The following is a 19,861-nucleotide window of genomic DNA, read 5'->3' on the forward strand; positions in this document are numbered from 1 at the left end:
AAATCGTTAATGAAAACAGTATGAACGTAGCTTTGGAAAAGACTCAATAATACTTTCAGAGTCGCAGAGGAAACATATGTGCCAGTGTATGTAAGAAGGTCCATTTCCAGAATGAGGCTGAAGTGGTGGAGCGATGACATGAATAATTCCAAGCTGTCTAAGAAAGTAGGATATAAGAAACTCGAAGAGACAAAAACACCAACATGACATTAGGCTAGGGTAGATTTGCGTAGAGAAACTAAGAGACTTATAAGTCAAAGCAAATGTCAGTGTGAAGCGAATATTGATGAAAATAGCAAAAGAAACACTAAAGTGTCTTATGTTTATGCTAGAATTAAGAGTCATTAAATGATCAATTGGGCCATTAATTACATAGAGTTGTGACTTGATTCAAGATAATGAGGCTACACCATTTTTTTTAAACGAATTTTTCGCATTTGTACTTACAACTGAAGTTACGACTCATGTACCGAATTCAGTTCCATTACTAAGAAGGAAAACATTTTGCAACATATTGAAATAAGATATAAAGATATGCAATCAGTGGTAAATGAAACAGAGCAAAACGGTAAGACCTGATAAGGTTTAACCGAGGACAATGAGAGACGAGAAATGAGATTATCAAACCATTAGTTTCTCTTTTCAATGAGCCACTTAAGGCTACGGGAAATGTTCCAGTGGAATGGAAGTTTACAAACGTATCACCGATATTCAATAAAGGTAATAAATCACTGTCCAGGCTGTTATCGTTCAATAAGCTTAACGTTCTAGTGGGTAAAGTAACGGCATCATCGTTCGAGATACGATCGTAAAGCATTTATTGTATCTCCACTTGATCAAGGATTCTCAGCATGGTTTTCGACGAAATCGCTCGTTTGACAAGTATGCTTGCTTTCTTTCATGAAATGATGAACATGTATGATGAAAGTAAAGCAACTGATGTCATCTACTTAGATTTTCAAAAGGTGTTCCATAAAGTCCTATAAAGGTTACTACAGATGGGGTTGTATTTCGATGATTAGGAAATTAGATGATTCGCTGTAAACAAACTGCAGTGATTACTGGTCAAGCCTCTGAATGGTTAGGCGTAACAAGTGGCGTGCATCAGGGATCACTCTTGAGACCCGGTCCTCTTTCTCATACATATTGATGATATTGAAAATGGGCTGCATTATAAGATACTCAAATTTGCGGACGATACTAAGCTGGGAATTGAATCTACAACAGAAGCTGGCATAGCAGCGGATGGAACCATCGAAGTTATAGTGAGCCAGAGTAGGTTTGCGACCTACGGACTTGGGCACGTTGAAGTGTGGGTGGAAAAAGAAGTCGTTATCTGTGAGGGCAAGGATGATGATGTTTTATGGCACATGGATGTGTTGAACTGGTTTGGTACAATATGTGGTGGTGTAAAGAGAGTTGATCAAGTAAGACGTGACTGAGCCAGAGAGAGAGGTGTAATAGCAGGAAGAATAAGTCTAAGAGAGATAAACAACTTTGCTGTCAGTGGGAGAACAAGTGCATGTAAAACGGTCAGGAAATACCACAGAAGCTCCGTGGTTGTGGATAAGGGGCTCTGGTTGCATTATACGAGACAGTGGATTTCCCTACCTCGGTAAACGGGAAAAGCGAACACACACACACACACACACACACACACACACATTCTTCTAAGAGAGAGAGAGAGAGAGAGAGAGAGAGAGAGAGAGAGGGAGAGAGAGAGAGAGGTGGGAGGGGGGAGACCAGGGACCCCGGACCCTTGGCTCCTATGGTCCACTGATCATTTGCTTCGCTACCAGTTCGGGCCAGACACACAAATAACTCTCTCTCTCTGTCTGTCTCTCTCTCTCTCTCTCTCTCTCTCTCTCTCTCTCTCTCTCTCTCTCTCTCTCTCTCTCTCTCTGTATATCCTCAGTCTCACGTGTAACACACAACAACATACAGAAAAAAGAGAGAAACGAGAACGCGCACAGAAACACATACATCACAACCTCAAAGCAGACAAGCTCGTCGTTACCTACGTATATATATATATTTTTTTTACCGAACATCGACAGAAAAAATCTCAACCAACATCGGAATAAAAGAAATGGAATGCAAAGATTGGCAATACCCTGCAAAAACGAAATTACTCTACAACATCGGAAAATCAGAAAAGGAATACAGAGATTGGCAATACCTACATGTCTCACGTCAGAGCTACGTCACAGCTGTGCGCAATCGCGCGCAGTGATTCCCTGACTATGCACCTGGACGTCTCTCGTGAATCCTTTGGTCTTATTTTAGAATTGCCTCACAGTGGAGTGCAATGCCTCTTGGAATATACATTTTCGGAGGCGGAGCATAATGCCCGTTGCCCCATGTGTTTCCGGAGGCGGGGTGAGACACTTGTTGCCCCGACTGGCGGAGTGAGACGGAGTTAGCCACCTGTTGCTTCGACAAGTAGGAAAATTTCTGGGTTCTGGGGACTTCTCCATGAGAGCGATACGACCTTGAGCATGACGACTGAACCATAACCGTACGATCCTTGAGCATGACGATACGACTTGTAAGTATGACGGTACGACCCTGTGGCACGACGCAGGAACAAAAAAGGATGACAATAAGACCCTTGGGTATATGATGGGCCGACCTTTGACTAAGACTTTCAAAGGGGTTTAGGCCAAATACCAGGTCCATCATGCTCCAGGGTCGTACCGTCGAATCGAGGGTTAGGCCTGTTTGTCCAATTCAGATCTAATTATCGTTACCATGTTAAGATTATGTAAATATAAACCCCAGGATGTATTATATATTTTAAGGCTTCTTCTAAAAAAAAAAAAAGAGGGAAAAAAACAACTTCTGAGATCTGATAAACTCACAAAAACGTTTGGTTAGATACAGTATCTTAACATCAGCATAGTTGCTTACCCTTGTGGATGGAATGCTACCAACAGCCCGTTCGTGTAGCTTGAATCACTGCAAGGCTATCGAGATGAAAGGTACTAGTGAGTTCTCTGGGTTATATGGGAAAACCAGGAAACCAACGCCTCACCGTTGTCGTGTCAGGGAATTCCCTCATACTTCCCCACCTAACCGTACAAGATATTGAAAAGTATCCTAACTTTGATTATTACACTGAAAATCACCCCAACTTTGCTTATCACATTGAAGGTATCCTAACTTTGCTTATTGTGAATAGCTCATTTAAGATCTATCTATTGTAGAGAGTTCATCCTTGATTCACTTATATAATTCAATCACTTTGTAAAACAGTTCAATGGAGACCGTTGGAAATGTTTCTGTAACATTGCTCGAGCCTAATGCACATTTCTCTTCCCATGTAACACCGCCCACAGGAGGATGGATAAGTGTACCTATAAGGAATTCACTGCCTGAACGAGAGAAGATTTGATCTTCAATTAGGTTCTCTGCCAGAAGACAATAATGATAACGTTGCTTTAAGGCTGGTAGATAAAGACCTGAGGTAGTATAGGGGTTGACTGCTACTACCTGTTGTGAAGGTTTAGGGTTAGGTAGGGGATGGCAGTAAGGACAGTATCGACCCCTGACCAAGGGCTCAATTTTGCGTAAGCGTAGCCTCTCTCAAGCGTCTTGTATGTTCTTGTGGTAGGTCATAATCAGACGATCACCTTTCTCGACTATGTTGGGGTAGGTCTGGAACAAGACTGACGAGTCCCTTCTAGAGATCATATTCTCTTGGGTCTCTTAAGACCAGTATCACTTCACGTTTTAGCTAGGTAACATCTCGTGCCATCTGGAAACAACTATGAGTTGATCCAAACTGAGATCTGTTAATGGTGAAGCTTTATCGTCTGGGTTAATGATGTCAGACACTGAAAAGGAATCGAGTGGTACAACTTACAGTGCGTTGTGACATGAATCAATGCGTAGTGGGCTATGAAAACTATCTATTATTTCCCCTGAAGATGTTATCGTCGCAACAAACCAGCTGAAGAAAGAGAGCGACCATTGGTAGTTTATGGAAGAGGTTGACCGGTGTTAGGCTATGGGACGGTGGTTTAAATTAGGGTTGTGGAAGGTGCTGACGTCCTTGGTCCAAACTCATTCTGCTGAGCCAGTGAACAAACAAACGCCTGTGGTTACCAAGTTTAGCTTTATTGATTTACCGTATGAAATACTGGCCACAACAGAGGCTAGACATTAGTCTAGATGCATACTGATCTACTTTATGATAGAAAAGAAACATCATCTTTGTAATATGCTCTGCACTGTGTCTGAACAGTGGGCAAAGTTACGTCTCCAGGGAAGGATGGCAACGTAGCTGATAATTCTTGTCTTGGATTCTGTAACACGAGCTATGTGACAGGAATTTTATCTGCCTCCCAAATGAACAAAAATATCATCCAGGTGTCCAAACCCAACCAGCTTTATGTTTTCATGCCTACATCTCGAACTAGCTATCTACGTAAAACTTTTAAGAGGATAGATCTCAGTCGTCTTATACGCAGAACTATAGATCTGTCTCACGCTCCATATGGTTTTACGCACAAAAATAATGTGCATCGCTGCATTACCACCTTAACTCTTCATTCGGACTGCAATTACAGCACCTCCGTTAACCTTAAAGCTGTTTTCAGTATTGTTAATAGGCATGTCATCTTGTACGACCTCGTGCAAAGGGATGTAGGGGTTTGGCTTCTACGCTGAATCTTAGGCAACCAGTCCAACAGAAGGACATCTAATCTATTTCAAAGACACGGAAGGAAAAATCAAAGAGCTTAATCTTGGTAGTCCGCAAGGTGGCGTACTTAGCCTCACTTTGTTTTAGTGTTATCAATACCCCTTTTCGGTCATTATCTAAGAAAATCAGACGCCATACACTTAGTTTTTGCTGACGATATAATGGTCAAGACCTTCGGTTACAGTAGTACACCCACTGTACTCTACCGAACATCATTTACTTATTAAAGGCTGTGTTTGTCATCTGCGCCGAGAAAACAAAAACTCGTGGTAGACGCCCTCCCAGCAGGTAATGTATGTCTATATCTATATCTATCTATCTATCTATCTATCTATCCATCTATCTATCTATCTATCTATCTATCTATCTATATATATATATATATATATATATATATATATATATAGATAGCGGTGATGTGAGAAGGAGATGGAATGAGTATTTTGAAGGTTTGTTGAATGTGTCTGATGACAGAGTGGCAGATATAGGGTGTTTTGGTCGAGGTGGTGTGCAAAGTGAGAGGGTTAGGGAAAATGATTTGGTAAACAGAGAAGAGGTAGTAAAAGCTTTGCGGAAGATGAAAGCCGGCAAGGCAGCAGGTTTGGATGGTATTGCAGTGGAATTTATTAAGAAAGGGGGTGACTGTATTGTTGACTGGTTGGTAAGGTTATTTAATGTATGTATGACTCATGGTGAGGTGCCTGAGGATTGGCGGAATGCGTGCATAGTGCCATTGTACAAAGGCAAAGGGGATAAGAGTGAGTGCTCAAATTACAGAGGTATAAGTTTGTTGAGTATTCCTGGTAAATTATATGGGAGGGTATTGATTGAGAGGGTGAAGGCATGTACAGAGCATCAGATTGGGGAAGAGCAGTGCGGTTTCAGAAGTGGTAGAGGATGTGTGGATCAGGTGTTTGCTTTGAAGAATGTATGTGAGAAATACTTAGAAAAGCAAATGGATTTGTATGTAGCATTTATGGATCTGGAGAAGGCATATGATAGAGTTGATAGAGATGCTCTGTGGAAGGTATTAAGAATATATGGTGTGGGAGGCAAGTTGTTAGAAGCAGTGAAAAGTTTTTATCGAGGATGTAAGGCATGTGTACGTGTAGGAAGAGAGGAAAGTGATTGGTTCTCAGTGAATGTAGGTTTGCGGCAGGGGTGTGTGATGTCTCCATGGTTGTTTAATTTGTTTATGGATGGGGTTGTAAGGGAGGTAAATGCAAGAGTCCTGGAAAGAGGGGCAAGTATGAAGTCTGTTGGGGATGAGAGAGCTTGGGAAGTGAGTCAATTGTTGTTCGCTGATGATACAGCGCTGGTGGCTGATTCATGTGAGAAACTGCAGAAGCTGGTGACTGAGTTTGGTAAAGTGTGTGGAAGAAGAAAGTTGAGAGTAAATGTGAATAAGAGCAAGGTTATTAGGTACAGTAGGGGTGAGGGTCAAGTCAATTGGGAGGTGAGTTTGAATGGAGAAAAACTGGAGGAAGTGAAGTGTTTTAGATATCTGGGAGTGGATCTGTCAGCGGATGGAACCATGGAAGCGGAAGTGGATCATAGGGTGGGGGAGGGGGCGAAAATTTTGGGAGCCTTGAAAAATGTGTGGAAGTCGAGAACATTATCTCGGAAAGCAAAAATGGGTATGTTTGAGGGAATAGTGGTTCCAACAATGCTGTATGGTTGCGAGGCGTGGGCTATGGATAGAGATGTGCGCAGGAGGATGGATGTGCTGGAAATGAGATGTTTGAGGACAATGTGTGGTGTGAGGTGGTTTGATCGAGTAAGTAACGTAAGGGTAAGAGAGATGTGTGGAAATAAAAAGAGCGTGGTTGAGAGAGCAGAAGAGGGTGTTTTGAAATGGTTTGGGCACATGGAGAGAATGAGTGAGGAGAGATTGACCAAGAGGATATATGTGTCGGAGGTGGAGGGAACGAGGAGAAGAGGGAGACCAAATTGGAGGTGGAAAGATGGAGTGAAAAAGATTTTGTGTGATCGGGGCCTGAACATGCAGGAGGGTGAAAGGAGGGCAAGAAATAGAGTGAATTGGAGTCATGTGGTATACAGGGGTTGACGTGCTGTCAGTGGATTGAAGCAAGGCATGTGAAGCGTCTGGGGTAAACCATGGAAAGCTGTGTAGGTATGTATATTTGCGTGTGTGGACGTGTGTATGTACATGTGTATGGGGGGGGGGGGGGGTTGGGCCATTTCTTTCGTCTGTTTCCTTGCGTTACCTCGCAAACGCGGGAGACAGCGACAAAGTATAAAAAAAAAAAAAAAAAAAAGAAAATATATATATATATTTCTTTCATACTATTCACCATTTCCCGCGTTAGCAAGGTAGCGTTAAAAACAGAGGACTGGACCTTTGATGGAATATCCTCACCTGGCCCCCTTCTCTGTTCCCTCTTTTGGAAGATTAAAGAAAAAAAACGAAAGGGGAGGATTTCCAGCCCCCCGCTCCCTTCCCTTTTAGTCGCCTTCTACAACACGCAGGGAATACGTGGGAAGTATTCTTTCTTCCCTATACCTCCTTCCAGAACGTCTTTTTATTCTCCCTAAAATTTAATGATACTCTCTCACCCCAACTCTCATTTGCCCTCTATTTCACCTCTTGCAGTGATGTTTTTTTTTTTTATTATATAACCAAATTATATTTTGTACATAGTCTAATATTGGAAGTATAGTTCATTATTATTTTGAAATTTGAAACATTGGTATTGGTTCTGAACTAATGATGGTTCAACTTTGTTGTATTGATTAAGAAGTAATGCAGTTGTGTTTTGTAACCCACACAGCAACTAGAGGCTAAGATATTATCTTTTTGAATTCTGTTTGATGTACATGTATAGAGCATATATCTTATGCTTAATCATTTCCAAACGTGAAATGGATAACACCTCACCCCATTTCACTTTATCCTGTGCATGCCTTTCACCCCAAGCACTCAAAATATTTTTCACTCCATACTTCCATCTCCATTATCCCTGGGGATAGGGGATTAAGAATACTTCCCACGTTTTCCCTGCGTGTCGTAGAAGGCGACTAAAAGGGGAGGGAGCGGGGGGCTGGAAATCCTCCCCTCTCGTTTTTTTTTTAATTTTCCAAAAGAAGGAACACAGAATTGGGCCAGGTGAGGGTATTCCCTCAAAGGCCCAGTCCTCTGTTCTTAATGCTACCTCGCTAACGCGGGAAATGGCGAATAGTTTAAAAGAAAAAGAAGAAATATATATATATATATATATATATATATATATATATATATATATATATATATATATATATATATATATATATACATACATATATATTCTTTCTCCCCTATCCCAGGGATAGGGGAGAAAGAAGACATTTCGTAGAAGGCGACTAAAGGGGGCGGGAGCGGGGGGGCTAGAAACCCTCCCCTCCTTGTATCTTAACTTTCTAAAAGGGGAAACAGAAGGAGTCATGTGGGGAGTGCTCCACTCCTCGAAGGCTCAGATTGGGGTGTCTAAATGTGTGTGGATGTAGCCAAAATGAGAAAAAAGGAGAGATAGGTAGCATATTTGAGGAAAGGAAACTAGATGTTTCATCTCTGAGTGAAACGAAGCTCAAGGGTAAAGATGAGGAGTGGTTTGGGAATATCTTGGGAGTAAAGTCAGGGGTTGGTGAAAGGACAAGAGCAAAGGAAGGAGTAGCACTGATCCTGAAGCAGGAGTTGTGAGAGTATGTGATAGAGCGTAAGAAAGTGGATGGAGAGAGATGGGTGATTCTTGGTGCCTATGCACCTGGTCATGAGAAGAAAGATCATGAGAGGCAAGTGTTTTGGGAGCAGCTGAGTGAGTGTGTTAACAGTTTTAATGCATGAGACTGGGTTATAGTGATTTGAAATGGTGAAGAGCTTGAAGATTTGTGTGCCGAAAAAGGACTGGTGATTGGGAATACCTGGTTTAAAAAGAGATATATACATAAGTTTAGATAAGTAAGTAGGAGGTATGGCTAGAGAGCATTATTGGATCCGTGTTAATTGATAGGTGTGTGAAAGAGAGACTTTTGATGTTAATGAGCTGAGAGGGGCAACTGGGGGGATGCCTGATCATTTTCTTGTGGAGGCGAAGGTGAAGATTTGTAGAGGTTTTCAGAAAAGAAGAGAGAAATGTTAGGGTGAAAAGAGTGGTGAGAGTAAGTGAGCTTAGAAAGGAGACTTGTGTGAGGAAGTCCCAGGAGAGAAAGAGTGCAGAATGGAAAAGGTGAGAGCAAAAAACTTAAGGGGAGAGGGGCAGAAATGGACTGTATTTAGGGAAGCAGTGATGGCTTGCGCAAAAGATGCTTGTGGCATGAGAAGCGTGGGAGGTGGGCAGATTAGTAAGGGTAGTGAGTGGTGAGATGAAGAAGTAAGATTGTTAGTGAAAGAGAAGAAAGGGGCGTTTATACGATTTTTGCAAGGGAATAGTGCGAATGATTTGGAGATAAAAGAAAGCGGCAAGAGGACAAGAGAAACGCGCAAGAGGTGAAAAAGAGGGAAAATGAGAGTTGGGGTGAGAGAGTATCATCAAAGTTGAAGATTGTGTGAAAGGCGAGAACGTTATCTCGGAATGCAAAAATGGGTATGTTTGAAGGAATAGTGGTTCCAACAATGTTGTATGGTTGCGAGGCGTGGGCTATATATAGGGTTGTGCGGAGGAAGATAGCATGGGCTATAGATAGGGTTGTACGGAGGAGAGTGGATTTGTTGGAAATGAAATGTTTGAGGACAATATGTGGTGAGGTGGTGTGATCAAGTAATGAAAGGGCAAGGGAGATGTGTGGTAATAAAATGAGTGTGGTTGAGAGAGCACAGGAGGTTGTGTTGAAATGGTTTAGACATATAGAGAGAATGAGTAAGGAAAGGTTTTACAAAGAGGATATATATGTCAGAGGTGGAGGGAAGAAGGAGAAGCGGGAGACCAAATTGGAGGTGGAAGGATGGAGTGAAAAAGATTTGGAGTGATTGGGACTTGAACATATAGGAGGGTGAGAGGCGTGCTAGTATAGTGAATTGGAGCGATGTAGTATACCTGGGTCGAAGTGCTGTCAATGGACTGAACTAGTACATATATACATGTACATATATGAGATGAAATGCCATGAATGTGAAATATTTATCTTTCAAAAGAAGATTTCACGACGTTTCAATCAATATCTTCTCCCTTCCCCCTCCTATCTCTCAGCCATGTCCCGAGGGTGTCTCTCCCCACTGCTGCCATTTGCCTCACCTCTTGCAGTGCTCCGCAGGACGGGTTGTAGCCCCCGACACAGTACAGGAAGGAATCGTTGCAGGCTATCCGATGACCGCTGCGTCCCACGGGGAGACACGCTGTAAGGGGAAGCGAGAAGGACGATTCTGTGAGTGGCTCTAGGTCTGTGAGTGAGTCGGCAAGAGGTGAACTTGGGTATATCATGGATGGAGGAGTGACTGGAGATGCGCCGATGGATTCATCTGCAACTGCTTCATTTTTTTCCTTACTCTCATTTACTTTTGGGAAGAAATGATCTGTGATATCAAAGGGTGGCAGGATTCTTGCCCTGAGATTAAGGCTCTTGAGCACGAAGGGAATACGAGCCTTTGAGGATGACATTCGACCCTTGAGCACGGCTATACGACCTTTGGGTATAATGACCTGGGCCATGACGTGATCCATAAGGATCATACCGTCGTGCTCAAGGAGCTCAAGGTTATCATACAGTCGTGCTCAAGGTGATTGTTCAAGGTTATCATACAGTCGTGCTCAAGGTGATTGCCTAAGGTGATCATACAGTCGTGCTCAAGGAGCTCAAGGTGATCATACAGTCGTGCTCAAGGTGATCATACAGTCGTGCTCAAGGCGATTGCTCAAGGTGATCATACAGTCGTGCTCAAGATGATCATACAGTCGTGCTCAAAATGATCATACAGTCGTGCTCAAGATGATCATACAGCCGTGCTCAAGATGATCATTCAGTCGTGATCAAGGTGATCATTCAGTCGTGCTCAAGGTGATCATACAGTCGTGCTCAAGGTGCTTGCTCAAGATGATCATTCAGCCGTGCTCAAGGTGATCATACAGTCGTGCTCACGGTGATCATACAGTCGTGCTCGAGGTAATCATACAGTCGTGCTCGAGGTGATCGCTCAAGGTGAACATACAGTCGTGCTCAAGGTGATCATACAGTCGTGCTCAAGATGATCATACAGCCGTGCTCAAGATGATCATTCAGTCGTGCTCAAGATGATCATACAGTCGTGCTCAAGGTGATCATACAGTCGTGCTCAAGATGATCATACAGTCGTGCTCAAGATGATCATACAGTCGTGCTCAAGATGATCATACAGTCGTGCTCAAGGTGATCATACAGTCGTGCTCAAGATGATCATACAGTCGTGCTCGAGGTGATCATACAGTCGTGCTCAAGATGATCATACAGTCGTGCTCAAGGTGATCATACAGTCGTGCTCGAGGTGATCATACAGTCGTGCTCGAGGTGATCGCTCAAGGTGAACATACAGTCGTGCTCAAGGTGATCATACAGTCGTGCTCAAGGTGATCATACAGTAGTGCTCAAGATGATCATACAGTCGTGCTCAAGATGATCATACAGTCGTGCTTAAGGTGATCATACAGTCGTGCTCGAGGTGATCATACAGTCGTGCTCGAGGTGATCGCTCAAGGTGATCATACAGTCGTGCTCAAGATGATCATACAGTCGTGCTCAAGATGATCATACAGTCGTGCTTAAGGTGATTATTTAGTCGTGCTGAAGATAACCATACAGCCACGCTCAAGGCGATCATTATAAAAGCAATATGGCTACATGTATATAACGTCAACCATTAAGTGTCGTTACCCACCTTGTGCTGACCACGTCTGCACCTCTTCCATGAGGTGGTCTTGCATCTTGCCCTTGGAATCTGTCAGCCTGGAGTTAGGATGAGGGGTGGGAGTCACAAACGCCACCACCGCCAGTTCCTAGAAAAGTTTCTCCACGGACTCGTGTCCAACACTGCTGACGCTCCCAGACTGGGGTCTATATATATACAACTCGATCCCGGCTAGTTGCCGTTCGGTCATGTGTCATTTGACGAATATTATTTTCCTTTTCATGTTATGAGTGTTAGGGATTCTTAAGGGATATATATATATATATATATATATATATATATATATGTATAAACACAGCGACAAAGCAAAATATAAATGTATATATAAATATAAATATATATATATATGTATATATATATATATATATATATATATATATATATATATATATATATATATATATATATATATATATATATATATATATATATATATATATATATATATATGTATATATATATATATATATATATATATATATATATATATATATATATATATATATATATAGAGAGAGAGAGAGAGAGAGAGAGAGAGAGAGAGAGAGAGAGAGAGAGAGAGAGAGATTCCTATGAATTCACGGGGAAAATCAGACACGATAAGTTCTCAGATGCACTTTCGTGTAATATCCACATCATCAGGGGAGACACGAGAGACAAATAAGTCAGTTGATATACAACGAAGAGATGTAGCTAGGACGCCATTTGGTAAACGTGATTGTCTATGACAGACAACGAGCGTATCATAAACTTATTATGTGGACAAGAAGGTGAATTGTTTACAAATCTTATCAATAATAAAGTTATCCAGTTTGTATAGGCCTTCACTAATATCAAGGTTAAAATTCTTTGTGTATTTGATAATAGAAGATTCAATGATATTTCTCGTGGTACTGGAGTTAGAGTTAATAACTGAGATGGCATTGCTCCAGTATATACAATGATCATAGTTTTTAACGTGATTAGACAAGGCATTTGAATCTTGTCCTGACTTATACTATATTAATGTTGCTTAAGTCTAACAGAAAGATCCTTGCCAGTCTGCCCAACATAAAAACTTATCACAATTTCTAAATGGCACTTTATAGAAGCATCCAGGAGAATTTTCTGTTGAGTTCCTGATTAAGGTATTCTTTATAGTGTTATTGTTGCTGAAGGCAGCATATATATATATATATATATATATATATATATATATATATATATATATATATACGAATAAAGTGTATATGAACGCGCACCTTCATAGAACATACAAAGCTCCATCAGCCAGGTTCGAACCTGGGACCCCTTGTGCAAGAGGCAGGCATGCTAACCGCTAGGCTAAGGGACTGTATAATAGGAAAGAACTATTCGAAATACTAAGTACTCGAATACCCTTCGTCTCACTATGGTGAGCAACGGGGTCTATCGGTTGTTTCCGAACAGAACACATAGCCAGCTGAGAGCGTTTTACCGAACCTGACTGTACAACGTGGAGTTATATGAATACGAATAAAGTGTATATGAACGCGCTGGTGGCTGATTCATGTGAAAAACTGCAGAAGCTGGTGACTGAGCTTGGTAAAGTGTGTGAAAGAAGAAAGTTAAGGGTGAATGTGACTAAGAGCAAGGTTATTAGGTACAGTAGGGTTGAGGGTCAAGTCAATTGGGAGGTAAGTTTGAATGGAGAAAAACTGGAGGAAGTAAAGTGTTTTAGATATCTGGGAGTGGATCTGGCAGCGGATGGAACCATGGAAGCGGAAGTGAATCATAGGGTGGGGGAGGGGGCGAAAATCCTGGGAGCCTTGAAGAATGTGTGGAAGTCGAGAACATTATCTCGGAAAGCAAAAATGGGTATGTTTGAAGGAATAGTGGTTCCAACAATGTTGTATGGTTGCGAGGCGTGGGCTATGGATAGAGATGTGCGCAGGAGGGTAGATGTGCTGGAAATGAGATATTTGAGGACAATGTGTGGTGTGAGGTGGTTTGATCGAGTAAGTAATATAAGGGTAAGAGAGATGTGTGGAAATAAAACGAGCGTGGTTGAGAGAGTAGAAGAGGGTGTTTTGAAATGGTTTGGGCACATGGAGAGAATGAGTGAGGAAAGATTGACCAAGAGGATATATATGTCGGAGGTGGAGGGAACGAGGAGAAGTGGGAGACAAAAGTGGAGGTGGAAAGATGGAGTGAAAAAGATTTTGAGTGATCGGGGCCTGAACATGCAGGAGGGTGAAAGGCGGGCAAGGAATAGAGTGAATTGGATCGATGTGGTATACCAGGGTCGACGTGCTGTCAATGGATTGAATCAGGGCATGTGAAGCGTCTGGGGTAAACCATGGAAAGTTGTGTGGGGCCTGGATGTGGAAAGGGCGCTGTAGTTTCGGGCATTATTGCATGACAGCTGGAGACTGAGTGTGAGCGAATGGGGCCTTTGTTGTCTTTTCCTGGCGCTGCCTCGCGCACATGAGGGGGAAGGGGGATGTTATTCCGTGTATGGCGGGGTGGCGATGGGGGTGAGTAGGGGCAGACAGTGTGAATTGTGTGGATGGGTATATATGTATGTGTCTGTGTGTGTATATATATGTGTACATTGAGATGTATAGGTATGTATATTTGCGTGTGTGGACGTGTATGTATATACAAGTGTATGGGGGGTGGGTTGGGCCATTTCTTTCGTCTGTTTCCTTGCGCTACCTCGCAAACGCGGGAGACAGCGACAAAGCAAAATGAATAAATAATTGAATATATATATATATTCTTTTCTTTCATACTATTCGCCATTTCCCGCGATAGCGAGGTAGCGTTAAGAACAGAGGACTGGGCCTTTGAGGGAACATCCTCACCTGGCCTCCTCTGTTCCTTCTTTTGGAAAATTAAAAAAAAAAAAAAACGAGAGGGGAGGATTTCCAGCCACCCGCTCCCTCCCCTTTTAGTCGCCTTCTACGACACGCAGAGAGTACGTGGGAAGTATTCTTTCTCCCCTATCCCCAGGGATATATATATATATATATATATATATATATATATATATATATATATATATATATATATATATATATATATATATATATATATATATATATATATATATATATATATATATATATATATATATATATATATATATATATATATACATATATATACACACATATCCCCCTTCTCCCTGGGGATAGGGGAGAAAGAATACTTCCCACGTATTCCCTGCGTGTCGTAGAAGGCGACTAAAAGGGAAGGGAGCGGGGGGCTGGAAATCCTCCCCTCTCGCTTTTATTTTTTTTCTCTTTAATTTTTTTAATTTTCTTTTTTTTTTTCTTTTTAATTTTCCAAAAGAAGGGACAGAGAAGGGGGCCAGGTGAGGATATTCCCTCAAAGGTCCAGTCCTCTTTTCTTAACGCAACCTCGCTAATGCGGGAGATGGCGAATAGTGTGAAAAAAAGATATATATATATATATATATATATATATATATATATATATATATATATATATATATATATATATGTGATGTGATTTTTACACGAAAGTGCACTTGGGAACTTTTCGTGTTTTATTTTCCCTGTGGACTCATAGGAATATCTTGATCACGCGCAAAATTGTGATACTTTCCAATATATATATATATATATATATATATATATATATATATATATATATATATATATATATATATATATATATATATATATATACATATATATATATATATATATATATATATATATATATATATATATATATATATATATATATATATATATATATATATATATATATATATATATATATATATATATATATACATATACATATATATATATATATATATATATATATATATATATATATATATATATATATATATATATATATATATATATATATATATATATATATATATATATATATTCACATAATACCCTCCAACAGCCAAGATTCGAACCCAGGACCTCTTGCGTGGTAGTCAGAAAAGCTAACTGCTAGGTTATGATCGCCCCTACCAGGGAAATAACCCCTCGATTACAAGTAATCGAATACCCTTCGACTCACAACCATGAGTAACGGGGTCTAAACTTGTCAGATCCCATCAGGCTTACAATACCAACGGCATTTAACATAACCTTACTGTACAAACGCGGAGGTATATGGACACGAATAGAGTGTATATGAACGTGCGTTTTCATAGAGCACATTATACCCTCCAACAACCAGGGTTCAAACCCAGGACCTTTTGTGTGTTAGCCAGGAAGGTCAACAGCAACGCTATGATCGCATCTAAGAAGGAAATAACTGTACGATTAAGGTTATTTAAAATGCAAACTGCTGCCAATGTGAGCCTCATGAATTTGACCGGTGTAGACCCGTTGCTCATGAATGCGGGACGAAGGGTATTCGATTACTTGTAATCGAATAGTTATTCCCCCATTAAGGGCGATCATAGCCGAGCAGTTAGCCTTCCCAACCTCACGCAAGAGGTCCTGGGTTCGAATCCTGGCTGTTGTGGGTTATCATGTGTTCAACGAGAGTGCGCGGTCATATACACTATATTCGTGTATATATATATATATATATATATATATATATAAATATATATCTTTTTTTCTTGTAATACTTATTCGCCATTTCTCGCATTTGCGAAGTAGCGTTGAGAACAGAGGACTGAGTCTTGGAGAGAATATCTCACTTGGCTCAGTTTCTCTGTTCTTTTTTTGGAAAAGTAGAAAACGGGAGGGGAATATTTCAAGCACCCCTCCCTCCCACTTTAGTCGCTTTCTACGTCACGCAGGGAATATGTGGAAAGTGTTCTTTTTCACCTGTCCCCAGGATTATTGGCTTTTCCTTAGCCTACAGAAAGTGAGCAGTTAAAGTGTGCTTGATAGTCCATTGGACTAGTTGGGTCATTAATATCTTAATTGAGGGGTTTTACTTAAGCCATGGCGATGGGCCTCTATGGTAATCTCGCTTGAACATCATCAACCATCAAATATCAAAATCTAGCAAACATTCCTAGTATTAACGTAACATCTGTATCTCTTACGTTTTTCTTTTTTTCGAACACACACACACACACACACACACACACACACACACACATATATATGGAGCGGGTGGCTGGAAATCCACCCCTCTCATCTATAATTTTCCAAAAGAAGGAACAGAGAAGGGGGCCAAGTGAGGATTTCCCTCAAAGGCTCAGTCCTCTGTTCTTATCGCTACTTCGCTAATGCGGAAAATGGCGTATAGTATAAGAAAAAAAAAGAAAATGTATATATATATATATATATATATATATATATATATATATATATATATATATATATATATATATATATATATATATATATATATATATATTATCCCTGGGGATAGGGGAATAAGAATACTTCCCACGTATTCCCTGCGTGTCGTAGAAGGCGACTAAAAGGGGAGGGAGCGGGGGGCTGGAAATCCTCCCCTCTCGTTTTTTTTTTTTAAATTTTCCAAAAGAAGGAACAGAGGGAGCCAGGTGAGGATATTCAAAAAAAGGCCCAGTCCTCTGTTCCTAACGCTACCTCGCTAACGCGGGAAATGGCGAATAGTTTAAAAGAAAAAAGAAAAATATATATATATATATATATATATATATATATATATATATATATATATATATATATATATATATATATATATATATATATATATATATATATATATAATATTACTGGACTCCACCTGCTTGAGGTTACACCGTGTGGAAAATCACGTTCTCCCTGGTGGTATCATCGTCAGTGGACGAGATGATGTAGTCTCTTCCAGGAATTTCTCGCTCCAGAGGCGGGAGTACGCCGTCAGTTGCCTCGTGCTTAATGTCATACTAAAGTTGCAGGAGCCTTGTAGTTTACAGCGTAGCCTCACTGTGGTACATAGTCCAAGGTACGTAATCCTTGGCGGAGTCAGGGAAGGTGGGATAGGTTGAGCTGACATCCCTCTCTCCCAGTCCGCACCTCTCATCCGCACCCACAACCCTCACCGTTCTCAGTTCCCCGACCTAAATACCCCATTCCCTTACCCCCGTCCCAACCCCAACAGTACTTACGTAAGTTAATATCTATGTTACTCTATCTCGCCATCTGCCTACCGACCAACGCCTGCGAAAGTCTACGGGAGTTCAACCCCAGGTTCCATCCGCCTATGAGGGGGTCTCGGTGGGGGTAGATGAGGTTATTTAGGTGAGGAAATAGAGACTGGTTAGGGTTGGGTGGCGGATGAAAGGTGCTGACTGGGAGGGAGGGAGGGAAAGACAACAAAGGCCACATTCGTTCACACTTAGTCTCTGGCTGTCATGTGTAATGCACCGAAACCACAGCTCCCTTTCTACATCCAGGCCTACAAAACTTTCCATGGTCTACCGTAGACGCTTCACATGCCCTAGTTCATCCAGTGACAGCACGTCGACCCCGGTATACCACATCGTTCCAATTCACTTCATTCCTTGCACGTCTTTCACCCTTCTCTACGTTCAGGCCCGATCGCTCAAAATCTTTTTCACTCCATCTTTCCACCTCCAATTTGGTCTCTTGCTTCTCCTCGTTTCCTCCACCTATAATACATATATCCTCTTTGTCAATCTTTCCTCACTCATTCTCTCCACGTGACTAAACAATTTCAATACACCCTCTTCTTTCTCAACCACACTCTTTTTATTACCACATATCCCTCTTACCCTTTCATTACTTACTCGATCAAACCACTTCACACCACATATTGTTTTCAAACATTTCATTTCCTAAACATCCAACCTCCTCCGCACAACCTTATCTATAGCCCATGCCTAGCAACCATATAACATTGTTGGAATCACTGTTCCTTCAAACATACCTATTTTTGCTCTTCAAAGTAACGTTCTCGCCTTCCACACATTCTTCAACGCTCCCAGAACCTTCGCCCCCTTCCCTCCATGGTTCCATCGGCTGCTACATCCATTCCCGCATATCTAAAACTCTTCACTTCCTCCATTTCTTCTCCATTCAAACTTACTTCTCAATTAACTTGTCCCTCAACCCTACTGAACCTAATTACCTTGCTCTTATTCACATTTACTCTCAGCTTTCTTCTTTCACACATTTTTGCCAAACTTAGACACCAACTTCTGCACTTTCGCACCCGAATCAGCCACCAGCGCTGTATCATCAGCGAACAACAACTGATTCACTTCTCATGCCCTCTCATCCATAACAGACTGAATACTTGCCCCTCTCTTCAAAACTGTTGCACTCACCTCCCTAACAACAGATGGATTTGTATGTAGCATTTACGGATCGGAAAAAGGTATATGACAGAGTTGATAGAGACGCTCTGGGGAAGGTATTAAGAGTATATGGTTTGGGAGATAAGTGGCTAGAAGCAGTGAAATGTTTTTATCAAGGATGTAAGGCGTGTGTACGAGTAGGAAGAGAGGAAAGTGATTGGCTTTCAGGGGTGCCTGATATCTCTACGGTTGTTTAATTTGTTTATACATAATATATATATATATATATATATATATATATATATATATATATATATATATATATATATATATATATATATATATATATATATATATATATATATATATATATATATATATATATATATATGTATATATATATATACATATATATATATATATATATATATATATATATATATATATATATATATATATATATATATATATATATATGTATATATATATATATATATATATTTTTTTTTTTTTTGCTTTGTCGCTGTCTCCCGCGTTTGCGAGGTAGCGCAAGGAAACAGACGAAAGAAATGGCCCAACCCACCCCCATACACATGTATATACATACGTCCACACACGCAAATATACATACCTACACAGCTTTCCATGGTTCACCCCAGACGCTTCACATGCCTTGATTCAATCCACTGACAGCACGTCAACCCCGGTATACCACATCGCTCCAATTCACTCTATTCCTTGCCCTCCTTTCACCCTCCTGCATGTTCAGGCCCCGATCACACAAAATCTTTTTCACTCCATCTTTCCACCTCCAATTTGGTCTCCCTCTTCTCCTCGTTCCCTCCACCTCCGACACATATATCCTCTTGGTCAATCTTTCCTCACTCATTCTCTCCATGTGCCCAAACCATTTCAAAACACCCTCTTCTGCTCTCTCAACCACGCTCTTTTTACTTCCACACTTCTCTCTTACCCTTACGTTACTTACTCGATCAAACCACCTCACACCACACATTGTCCTCAAACATCTCATTTCCAGCACATCCATCCTCCTGCGCACAACTCTATCCATAGC

General features: G+C 40.9%; 1 protein-coding gene across 1 annotated transcript in view; it reads right to left on the minus strand.

The window, feature by feature from the left end:
• LOC139746033 (kelch domain-containing protein 10-like) overlaps positions 1 to 11,697 on the minus strand; it is a 75,561-nt gene extending 63,864 nt beyond the window's left edge. The window contains exons 1-2 of the mRNA XM_071656845.1: positions 11,547 to 11,697; positions 9,934 to 10,034 (exon numbers count right to left, since the gene is read on the minus strand). Coding sequence (XP_071512946.1) covers positions 9,934 to 10,034; positions 11,547 to 11,592 — 147 coding nt within the window. The 5' untranslated portion in view covers positions 11,593 to 11,697. The remainder of the gene's footprint in view (positions 1 to 9,933; positions 10,035 to 11,546) is intronic.
• Positions 11,698 to 19,861: the final 8,164 nt, after the last annotated feature.

Source organism: Panulirus ornatus, chromosome 63 (genome assembly GCF_036320965.1).
Source record: "Panulirus ornatus isolate Po-2019 chromosome 63, ASM3632096v1, whole genome shotgun sequence".
Lineage (NCBI taxonomy): Eukaryota > Metazoa > Arthropoda > Malacostraca > Decapoda > Palinuridae > Panulirus > Panulirus ornatus.